This window comes from Pieris napi, chromosome 3 (assembly GCF_905475465.1).
Source record: "Pieris napi chromosome 3, ilPieNapi1.2, whole genome shotgun sequence".
Classification (NCBI taxonomy): domain Eukaryota; kingdom Metazoa; phylum Arthropoda; class Insecta; order Lepidoptera; family Pieridae; genus Pieris; species Pieris napi.
Genome location: NC_062236.1, coordinates 10842492 through 10853874, shown reverse-complemented (window position 1 = coordinate 10853874; position 11383 = coordinate 10842492). Strand labels below are relative to the sequence as shown.

Here is an 11383-nt window from a genome sequence, read left to right as displayed (position 1 = left end):
AAAAGGTCATTGATTGAATCTGGTGATTGGGAACAAATTCTAAAAATCTAATTAGCGAAGTCTGCGTACATATGTTGGTTTATATCAGTAGATCAAAGACTATAGCAATCTTAAGCTTCACCTTATTTAGTTCGCTATGGAATTTTATGCAAAAACTCCATCATTAAGTAAATAGCAACTTAACATGACAAAATAATAGTTGTCTTTGACGCAAATACTACACATTAAAATAAAACTTCTTTTCCGGATATGAGCGTAAATTTGCATTATTTACATAACTCGACGTTTCAAATGCTTTACAGCAGACATGGCCAGCGAGAGTGTCTTGCAGTCTCGTGGATTAAAAGATGTTTTCACTAAATACAGATAAAGCAAATATTTTGTGCAGAAAGTCAACTCTTGAATTATTAAATTTGTAATAAGTTCCCCGAAAAAAATACAGAAGAGATAAACAAGCAGGCTATGTTAAGGTAATTCTCATTGTAAAAGGTTTCTCGTTTGTGTATTTTTTTATGGCTCTGGCACGGTTTGTGCATTAGCCAGCGTCAAGTATAAGATTTTTATAATTCGTAATTTTTGCCTTAGAAATTCGACCATGTGAGGACATTGTACATGGACGGTTTAGGCACTCGCCCGGTACCGCACAACTCTCCCAAAGGCCGAGAACGAATTTAAATTAAATTAAAACTTGCCCTCGAACCGGGAATCGATCCCGGTACCCCTCACCTAGCTGCCACTTAATAAGACCGCTAGGCTATGAGGCCCCTCATTTGTGTATTTTCCTAAAAAATACTTAACACAAAGTTTCTTATAGACATCCTAGAATCGATTCCACAGAGACTAGATTTCTAAATTCATTTATTTTGCACATCGCGATGCTGTCAACATTGACATGACTTGTTAAAGCGGGTCAAAAGAAATTTATGAAACATGACGGAAAGTTTGAAATCGCCTCGAATAATTGAAATGGCGCCACGTTTTTGAAATTATCATAATATTATCATTGATCAGGGTTTCATTTCGTAGGATTTGTTTGGTGAATTTAAACGAATGTTTAGTTTAATTTAATTTGTAGTAGCCATACGAAAACTGTAAGGCTCTTAGCGATGGGTTCTTGTTCAAAATAATTATTAAAATATTGTATTGGAAAAATGACGATAACAAAATGTAATTACTTATTAGAAGATTCGACGAAACAGAAAACAAACATATCTCATTTCTTAACTAAAAGGAATAAGACAAAGATTATTATTACTAAGCCATTATTAATTTCCAACCTTATAAAAAAATATTAAAAATACAACACAAAATTATATAAAATTAAATTCAGACTGCATTCAATAAAGGTGGTGAGTCTTTATTGTTGAACCCCTACTTGGGTATACAGCTTATGGCATTCAAAAAAATATATAATTAAAGAACTACATAATCAAAAAGATTTATTATGCAGCTAACTGGTATATAACAAATATTTGCATAAAATTAATAACAAGAAATACTAGCACTTCAAGAAAACCCAATTATCGTAGTCTTTAATTTTTATTATAACAATAATTGCAATAGTATTCGTGTTTAAGATTAACGTAATTATCTGAACGCATGCAAAGCGTAAGAACCCGAGTGAACAACCTGGCTTTCACCCGCGCGACTTCACGTGACAGAAAGTGACAGTTTGTGACGCGCGCTGCACTTGTGACGTCACGCGGCTGCATTACAAACCTTTTTGGTGTAATTGTGACGCACTATGGCTAGACATTACCAGTATTATAATACTACAGACTGACGTTACCTTAGAAGGCGCTACACTACATTAGTCATCCCGTTGCAGGTGCAAAAGTTTTGGGTCCTCGTTTTTTAAATCAGAACCCTAGTAGCTCCAGTTACCATAGCTTCTACACTATAGATGGTAAGGTAAGGTCAAAACATTTGTTTGTATTTACACAGTACATACGGTACGGATAATGTTATGTTTGGTTTAAATAAAATTTATTTTATATTTTTATAATATTAACATAACACCGTTTAGAGTGCTTCAGTTCTGTCAGAAACTGTTAAAAACACTTATCAATTCCATAATGTTGAAACTTTTTAAATGATTGGTATAACCGTTTTTAACATAATAATATGCCTTTGTTTTATTTCTACGTTTTATAATTTAAATATATTGACAGTTATGGTACTTCTGTAATAATATATGTATTACACTCCAGCATAACGTCACTGTAGAATGATAAACTCAAACTCAAACTCAAATTATCTTTATTCAAGTAGGTAACCAAGTACACTTTTGAATAGTCAAGTTAAATTAATCGTAAATTTACATTTACTACCAGTTCGCAAGTCAAGGGCGTAGAGCGGGTAAGAAGAACTGGCAAGAAACTTTCCGCCACTCTTTATAATCGCCAAGTATTGTCATACAAATTGTTTGAACTGGAGCAATTCAATCCCAAGCATTAGGATCATTTAAGTAGTCCTCAAATTTATAAAAAGCTTTGTTGATTAATTTTCGTTTAACGAGGACTTTGAATTTATTTAGTGATAATTCTCTAATTGCGCTTGGGAGTTTGTTGTAAAAACGAATACAATTTCCATATAAGGAGTGATTTATCTTTTGGAGCCTGGTTGGTCGTACACTCAAATTAGTTCTATTTCGCGTATTATACTGGTGAAAGTCACCATTTGTTTTAAAATCGTTTATATTTTTTTGGACATACAACAAGGCTTCAAGAATATATTGACCAGATAGTGTCATAATATTTAATTCCTTAAACTTATTCCGTACCGACTCCCTCGGAGAAACACAACAAATACCCCGAACAGCCCGCTTCTGCAGCACAAATATGGATTGAACCTCTGCAGCAGCACCCAACAATAAAATGCCGTACGACATAACGCTATGAAAGTAGCTATGATACACAATTTTAGCCGTGTCCTCATCAGTAAACTGTCGGATTTTCTTTACTGCATATGCTGCAGAGCTCAGCCTATTCGAAAGAGTCTCTATGTGTGGGCCCCATTGGAGTTTACTATCTATTGTTATGCCTAGAAAAACAGTTTTGTCAACAAAGTTTAGTTCACTGTCCTTAATTTTCAGGTTACCAATATCTCGCTTTACGCTAGTAGTTGTAAATCTAATACATTTTGTTTTATTCTCATTAAGCAATAAGTTATTTACATTAAACCAGTTAACTAAACGAGAGATAGAATTGTTTACATCGTCCAATAATACGTTATTCCTATTCACTTTAAATAGAAGTGAAGTGTCATCAGCAAACAATACCATCTCATGAACTTCGTTGACAAAGAATGGGAGGTCATTTATGTAAATCAGAAATAAGAAAGGCCCGAGAATCGATCCTTGGGGGACGCCCATTGATACCTGCGAACCTGGAGAGGTGACTCCATTGACATGAACTCTTTGGATCCTTCCCTTTAAATATGAATTCATCAGGCTGGAAGCTTTGCCATCAACGCCATAGTGTTGATAAGCGCGTATGTTAAAAAACCATTTATTTTTTATTCTTAGACCCTTATGTCATTTAACTGGTATAATCATGAAGTAAGGACTTATTTATGTTATTAATTAATAAGTCCTTATTACCATCCAAAACTATGGACAAAAGCACATAATAATATTTTATCTAAAATTGACGAAATTAAATTTTTTTTCGTTTCCTGTAATGTTTGGTTCTCTGGACATACGAGTTTATCATTCAACAGCGACGATAACACTGAGGAAGGTAATCGCCAAAACTGAAGCCTATTTTGAAGCTAAAGACAAAGCGGACTATAGAAATTGTGTGACTGCTATAATCGTTATATCGCTCCCGAAGGCAACTACAGAATATTCAATAAGCAAATCAAATTTTTTCAAAAAAATATATTTTCTATGATTTCTACGAACTTTTCAGCTCACACACATAGTCGAGACAACTATTGGGCTAATAATACAATATAAAGCTTATTATCCATATTTACATTATCGCACGATTAAATTTAATTACATTTATGTATCATATAACGCTAAATGAAACAATAGGGAGGTCAGGGATTTTCATTGTTTTATTTTTAAATTGTTTTTCATTTATAAGCCAAGGCCAAGCGAACCCTCAATTATTTGTGAACAATAATAATAGGGATTAGAAATGTTTTTAAACATTAAACATACATTAAGGCGACAAAAAACCCTCGAAGTCGTCCATGAAGGTCAGAATGATAACTAAATTAGGTAGGCCTTGTGTGTCTTAACTTTATTGACTTCACGCAACTTTGTCTGAGAAGAGTTAGATAAATGTTTTATCATATCTTTTTTCAAAGTTTAGTCTAAAGACATAAAAGTTGCTTTCCAGTTTTGATATAGGAAAAGGAGGTTGCATTCAGACTTGACAGTTGACAGGGCGGTAAATCAAAGTACGCAAAGATGGCGGCGATGAGTAGCAGTTGCGTAAATATGCAAACGTAAGATCGCCCGGTGTATTATTTATTGATTGTTGAAAAACAATGGCGGGCGCTTGTATAGCTGCTAGTGAGTCAGTGTGTCAAGGGCACGCTGGCCTAGTTACACAGCTCCGCGCGCCGAAATTCGCGGGCTTGCTAACCTCATTGAGTAGGGAGGGGCTAGCTCTGACGGCTTTTAGATAACTGTTAGTACATATTTTAGTATTAGACATATTTTATCTGATTTTGGGTTAAAATACATTACATATAATAAAAAATATGTAACGAAATTGATTAATAAAATATCAATTTTATTTCAAAGAAAATATTACTTATCGTTGCCGTAAAATCGGTATTGATTAATAGTATTTGATAATTATTTATATACTTACATTCAGAAAAATTATGTTACGCGTGACCTTGTTGGTAAATTCCTAGCGTGTATCATTAAACTTACATTTAACATAAAGTATTTTTGTCTAGGTATATTATTTTATACATTTTATTACATAATAAATTACACTTATCGAGTTCTAATCATGTCATCGATCGCTTGTAGCCTGAGCGACATCACTAGCGTATCTTAAAGAGCATTAGGCTATGTTACGTAAAGCAAGTTTAAGGCTGTATCATACACTTGCCGGACAGAGAATGCCAACTCATATGCTACGCAAGGTTCTTATCACGGCAACCTTTTTATTGGCTGGCTAGAGCTGCCCACGGCATCATTTGCGCCTTTCATGTAAGCGCTCTCAGTTGCTAAGCAACGTTAACATCGAAGTTTTTTTTTAACTCAACTCAAAATATAGCCTCGAAAATCGAGATGCAAATTTAATTCATGAATACAGGCAATTCATATAGGTTACAAATCATATTCTCTTTTAGACCGTATGCAGTATTAGTAATACATTTCATTACTAAGAAACCTTTTTAAAGACTGAACAATGTTCTAAAATGTTATTTCGACTCAAAAGATGGCGCGTTCTGTTATCTCGACACAAAGGCACAAAGAAAACCCTGAGTTTTCACGTCTGAAGGTCAGTTTGTTTCTGTACAATAATTACTCACTTTTAATTATTTAATGGGTTGTCTGACTCCATAAACATGAGCTTGCTGTCTTAAAACCCACGATAGTGCTAAGGTAGCTAAAGCTTTCCATTAGTCAACATTTTCTTTGATAATACTAAACATTATTATATTAAAAATAAAATGGGATTATCCTCTATTTATTATTTTTCTATTTTACTTTTAAATCTCTGGATGGTATTTTGAAGGAACAATAATTTTGAAAACGAAATTCACAAAACGTCACAATATTAAAGTTACTCTATATAATCAATTTTGACAGTACTTAGCAACATAGTTATGAGCAAGGCCTTTTATATGAATATGTTCTAAATCATTTTAGTTAGTTATAGTTTCAACTAACAATACAAGTGACTTAGCCGTGGGGCAATCACTCCCGCGATATTGGTATTTTAGTGGCACTGTTTCATTGAGATTCGTGTACAAGTTTGAGGCCTTGTCTCAATGTCATCTGGTACCACGAATTATGTATCACGTACAGATATTATTATTTATTATTCATGACAAAACATTTGTTAAGTTCAGCGCCATCTGTCGTGGAATAGTTGACCTACTCGTTGATTTGTTACCATAGCTTCTATACTATTGAATTAACAAAGCAATATGGACGATTTAGAAGATAAGATTCCCGTTCTCTGTGTGGGTCCTAAAGGATCTGGAAAAACAACTTTATTAAAGAAATTACAAGACGCTGAAGGAATTGATTATACCTACAGTCCAGTACCAACGATTGGAACAAATATTTACGATCTGCATTACTTCAATAGACATGGAAAAAAACAGGTGGTAACCATACGAGAAATAGGCGGTGAAATGTCACAGCTTTGGAGTAATTATCTTGAAGGAATTGTAAAGGTGGGCAACATTCTTAGTGTTCATTTTAGTACCTACTAATGTGTGACACCACACAAATACCTTTCACTAAAGTATATAAAATCTACTCTGTCTGCATTTCCACTTATGTTAAATTCTAAATCATTTATATTAATATTTTAGACAAACAGTATAAATATCAATGGGTTTTCAAAAGTCACTGTTGTATTTCTGCATATTATATTCAGGAGAAAAGCGTAACGCACTTATAAGCCTCCTGGTATTTAGGTGTTGCATGGGCGGTGGTTCAAATCTAAGTGATCCGCCTTCTCGTGTGCAGCCAGTTCCAATATAAAAAGAAATATCTAACAATAAAAACCAACAAAAAATATTTTAATTAACTGTATCATCCCACAGGTAATATTTGTTGTGGATACATCGAACTTATGCCAAATTTCTGCAGCAGCCGTGATGTTGTACACACTTCTCGCTGAACCAAAGTTACAGCGAGCGAAGGTTTGCTTATGAAACTATACCTATAGCTCAATACCGTAACCAAAAAAAAATTGCCAATTACTTCTATAATAATTTATGAATATTTCTTTATGGCTTACAGCCTTCATTAATCTCAGGTTACGATAATATAATTTATTGTAATGTTGTATTTTTTAATCTTTTTCAGTTTATTTTAGTTTTAAGCAAGATGGATGCAGCGTACAGACAGATGCGCAATGAAGCGCTTTTAATGCTTCAATTTACTAGACTAAGTAAAGAACTGCGAAATGCCCCCATTCTACTAGAAGCTTCACCCTTGACGGGGATTGGCTTGGACGATCTTCGATACCAGCTAACGCATACAAAAACTATTTCTAAATAAAAACAAAATTCTATTTAACGTTTCAATGACATTGACCCACTTATTTCATGCAAATTCTCATAATGAGAGATGGATAGGCGCGGTAATTATTGCAAATTGTGAAATAGGTATTTGGTAATTTGCACATTAACTCATAATTTGAACATGGCAATTAAATGCATAATGCAAAGTAATTTTGGTTTATTGAGAGTAACAAATAGGTATGTTAAGCAGTAACAGTAGGTATCCTGTAAGCATAAATAAATATGTTATTAAAATAAAATGTGAGTATAAATTGATTAAAGTAAAAGAAAGAATTAATAAAATGTTTTTAATAGCTGCTACGTTTTTGATCTTGATTTCTGAAGACGAATAATTCATTAAATTCAGCACAAAGTATTTCTATGCAAAATCCAACATTTGACTGTATATATTTTTACTTACTACTATTGACTATTTTTCTTTATCAAGAAGCTTAAAATGTTTAATATAAAAATAAGCTTTGCTCGACTATCTCAATACCCCAATTATTTATTTATGCTAATCTTTAAGTAGTGTAGCGTTTTCATAGTTAGTCTATGAAATCATACATGATGGATACTTTGGATAGTATTTTTCTAGCAACGCCCTCTAGTGTCTCGTTATGGTGCGACGCCGTAACTCTATTCTTGTGAGTTATGGTTTTTTTATATGGTAAATCATAAATGACAGATTTCAGATTTGACATTTGTTTTGGTTGCCTTGTGTAATGTGTATTATGATTTGTGTAATGTCATTTGAGAACTTTGTTTATGTTTTACAAATCATATGCTTTCAAATTTTTTTAAATATGATTATTTAGAATAGAATATATAGTTAAGGGCCTATATATTCCTGTACTTTGCGGTTGAAATGTTTAAAGCTTTATGCTTAAACTACTCTAGACATACAATGTATAGTATTTCGATCGATTAATAACAAAGTAATAAGAACTTCTCTTAGTACCATGGATGTAACTAATATGTGCAGAGGATGTATGCAAAAAGTGTCTTGTGACGAGGAAAAATCCACTAGACTCGTGGAAATGTTTTGTTATTGTACTAATATTTCGGTATGTTTACCTTTATTTTTTTAACTTGGGTGCTTTGCTCATGAATAATAATTATAATTTTATTTTAATAAGCACAACTTATTATTTACTATCCTTTTCAGATAACAGATGATGCGAATTTACCAAATCGTTTCTGTTGTGAATGCAGAAAAGATATAGAGTTAGCATTTACATTCATAAAAAAGGCTCAAAATGTAAATGTAACTCTCAAAAACATCACTTCAAGAAATACAAGTGTCATTGTACCAAACAAACATAAAGACATCCCTATGATATTAACTTTACCCAATTATAAGTTATGTGTAGGTGTAACTAATATAAATCAACATACACTTATTACAAATTCTAGTCAATTAAATAATGAAAATCGTTTCGAAAAATTAAATGAAATAAGAAATGATAAAATCTTAGAAGATGAAATAATATCAAATGAAACCAAAGAAGTAAATATAGATGAAAATAAACCACATTGCTGTCCTGCTTGTAAAAGGAGCTTTATGTTTAAGTATTGGTTATTAAAACATATGGAGGATGAGTGTTCTGGCCAGGAATTTGTATGTGACATTTGTAATCAAAGTAAGAATAAAATTAAGTTATGTAATCAAGATAACAATTAATCATTTCTGTTGTCTGTAGGAATAAAATGTAGAATCTACATGCTCCATAATTAAAATTAGCATATAATATGATATGTAAAGTGGAACATAGAAATAAAAATGAAGTGTTTACATTACAGAGTTCATTAAAAAATCAAAATTAGCACAGCATATACAGATTCATACTAAAGACAGCAAATACTCATGCAGTATGTGTGGCAGACAGTACAAAAGACGAAGATATCTAACATCACATCTAAAGACACATTCTCTTGATAGACCTTATGCTTGTGAAAAATGTCCTAAAAAGTATGTATGTATATAATATATAATATACCATTCCTTATTCTACAAATGGCACACATAAATTAAGTAGATCAATAATCACTATTAAAAAATGTTGAATGTATCACAAACTTTTCTTTATGTCTCAGAATTGTCATAATATTTCATAGTGCTTTGTAGATAATGCATTTAGAATTATTTACGGTTGGTTTATGGTTTCAATTATTTTTCACCAATGGACTTGCTTTCTATGTGCACATTTAACATTTGCTCAAACGGTGAAGGAAAACATTGTGAGGAAACCGACATGTCCTAGACCAAAGAAGTGTCAGGCACTGGAGGCTGATCACCTACTTGCCTATTAGATTTAAAAATGATCACGAATCAGATTCAGAAATCTGAGGCCAAGACTTAAATAGGTTGTAGCGCCACTGATTTTTTTTTATAATAATCGAAGTACCCTTTTAAATGGCAGTTAACTTTAAGAGTTGAAATTAATACAATAGGAGAAATGTATATGTAAAATTTAAAACCACAATTTCAGGTTTAAATTGAAGAAAATACTATTAAGCCATATAAAAACACATGATGTTGTAAAACAATATCTTTGCTCTATCTGTGGTTGGAGCAGCAATCTCTGTAAGTCATCAATTATAAACATTTTCTTTGCCTTTGTACATTAAAAATTGGAACTAAAAAACATCAGTACATTAAATTATTAAAGGTAAAATCTCTACTTTAACTATTTTTGTTTCTTATGGAAGACAAAAAGGCGGTTCACTCACTTAATGTCACTCTAAAAAAGTGTGTTAATACTTTAACAATAATATAAATTTAAATAAGAGCAGGGTTAAGAAGCAACTTTGAAAAGGGAAATTTCTAATCGCGTCTCTTGTTAGTATGTAATTGATTGGTTGAATTGATTGCTTGAATTGCTGTTGACCAATCCGAATCGAACGACGCACACATCAATGGGAAGTTCGTTGCCTGACAACGAATAATTACTTGAAATTGTATTAACCTTTCCAGATTGATCAATGAAACAAACAGAAATGTCTGTCATTTTTCAGCGGGCAACTTACAGACTCATCTAAACACACACACGGGGGCAAAGCCCTACGCCTGTCGAACTTGCGGCTTTCGCACGGCAGCGCCTAATTCGCTCCGGAGCCACGAACTGCGTCATATCCAACGGCGTCCATACGTGTGTACTTGTGGGAAGGCTTTCTATGACTCCAGTGCACTTGTAAGTTTTTTTTTTTTTTTTTAATTTGAAAAACGCGTATCTTTGTCTACTTGCTTTTTGCAATCAAATAAAGTGATTTTGTATCAATGTTTTACTGCTATTTTTGTTGTAGCATAAACTAATGCTCCCAAAATCTTGTGCGACATGTCGAATAACAGTAGCCAAAAAAAGATATTAAAATCAATCTTGACTTATCTTTGAGATAAATTTAAAAAAAAAAAGTAATTGGGAATTCACTCACTTGTTTATCAATATAAAAATTAATTCGGACCTCAAACGAACGAATATCTGGTTTATGTAAAATATACAATTTACAGTCGTAAATTCACTTTTTACGGCTGCTTAACTTATTTTATGCCTAAATCATTTTATTTTAACAAATATATTACAGAAACGACACAGCCGCACGCACACAGGCGAACTGCCATACAAATGTGCGTTGTGTTCGCGCGCCTTTCTCGACAGTTGGAAGCGAAAAACCCACCTTATACGGGCCCACGGACTGGCACTGGAAGATATACCACGAATGCGGAAAGATGGGACGACGTATTAAATAAGAATTTAAGACTTTGTTGCTTTATTTATTTATAACATCTTGCTAACCCTCGATTCACTGATAGATTGGTACAAGAAAATAAAATATTAGCTGTCACATACATACAAGGACTTATACCTAGACCAACATAACACACACACACAACTGTGGATATCAATATACCTAATAATATAATCTTTGGCCACGCGTTCTTCTGAAAGAAGGAGCAAGAGGGTACACGAAATTTAAATTTAGTTAAAAGGTTGGGGCAATCAATCAACCCGATTCTTAAATGTCATATAGCACACGATATAACCATTCACTTTCTACGATTCTCCAATAGTCCAGTCAGTCAAGACAATTAATTCATTATAATTCCAAAAGTTTTCAAATTTTGATGTAAGGTCGGGAGTGGTATTAAAACAAACTATAAAATTTT

At 32.8% G+C, this 11383-nt stretch overlaps 2 protein-coding genes across 3 annotated transcripts; both read left to right on the top strand.

The window, feature by feature from the left end:
* Positions 1-5635: 5635 nt before the first annotated feature.
* Positions 5636-7231, top strand: LOC125063610 (ADP-ribosylation factor-like protein 16). Its single transcript, XM_047670134.1, has 3 exons — positions 5636-6378; positions 6754-6852; positions 7019-7231. Exons 1-3 carry the CDS (start codon positions 6127-6129, stop codon positions 7211-7213), a joined length of 546 nt encoding a protein of 181 aa, XP_047526090.1. The 5' UTR covers positions 5636-6126; the 3' UTR covers positions 7214-7231.
* A 726-nt stretch (positions 7232-7957) lies between these two features.
* Positions 7958-10979, top strand: LOC125063757 (zinc finger protein 771-like). 2 transcript variants are annotated; one of them, XM_047670360.1, is made up of 6 exons: positions 7958-8282; positions 8384-8858; positions 9019-9187; positions 9708-9802; positions 10234-10409; positions 10801-10979. In XM_047670360.1, the coding sequence occupies exons 1-6, from the start codon at positions 8178-8180 to the stop codon at positions 10960-10962; spliced, it is 1182 nt and encodes a 393-aa protein (XP_047526316.1). In that variant the 5' UTR covers positions 7958-8177; the 3' UTR covers positions 10963-10979. The 2 variants fall into 2 exon arrangements, with proteins under 2 accessions (XP_047526316.1, XP_047526317.1); XM_047670361.1 differs by lacking the exon at positions 10801-10979 and having other exon boundaries at positions 10193-10295.
* The last annotated feature ends 404 nt before the right edge of the window (positions 10980-11383 follow it).

What these genes read in the sequence shown, in the direction of transcription:
- LOC125063757 (XM_047670360.1), top strand. Translation starts at nt 8,178, where the DNA reads ATGGATGTAACTAATATGTGCAGAGGATGTATGCAAAAAGTGTCTTGT. An exon ending in GTTATTGTACTAATATTTCG is followed by an intron (nt 8,283 to 8,383) that starts GTATGTTTACCT and finishes TATCCTTTTCAG; the next exon opens with ATAACAGATGATGCGAATTT. An exon ending in TCTATGACTCCAGTGCACTT is followed by an intron (nt 10,410 to 10,800) that starts GTAAGTTTTTTT and finishes AATATATTACAG; the next exon opens with AAACGACACAGCCGCACGCA.
- LOC125063610 (XM_047670134.1), top strand. Translation starts at nt 6,127, where the DNA reads ATGGACGATTTAGAAGATAAGATTCCCGTTCTCTGTGTGGGTCCTAAA. An exon ending in ATCTTGAAGGAATTGTAAAG is followed by an intron (nt 6,379 to 6,753) that starts GTGGGCAACATT and finishes ATCATCCCACAG; the next exon opens with GTAATATTTGTTGTGGATAC. An exon ending in CAAAGTTACAGCGAGCGAAG is followed by an intron (nt 6,853 to 7,018) that starts GTTTGCTTATGA and finishes AATCTTTTTCAG; the next exon opens with TTTATTTTAGTTTTAAGCAA.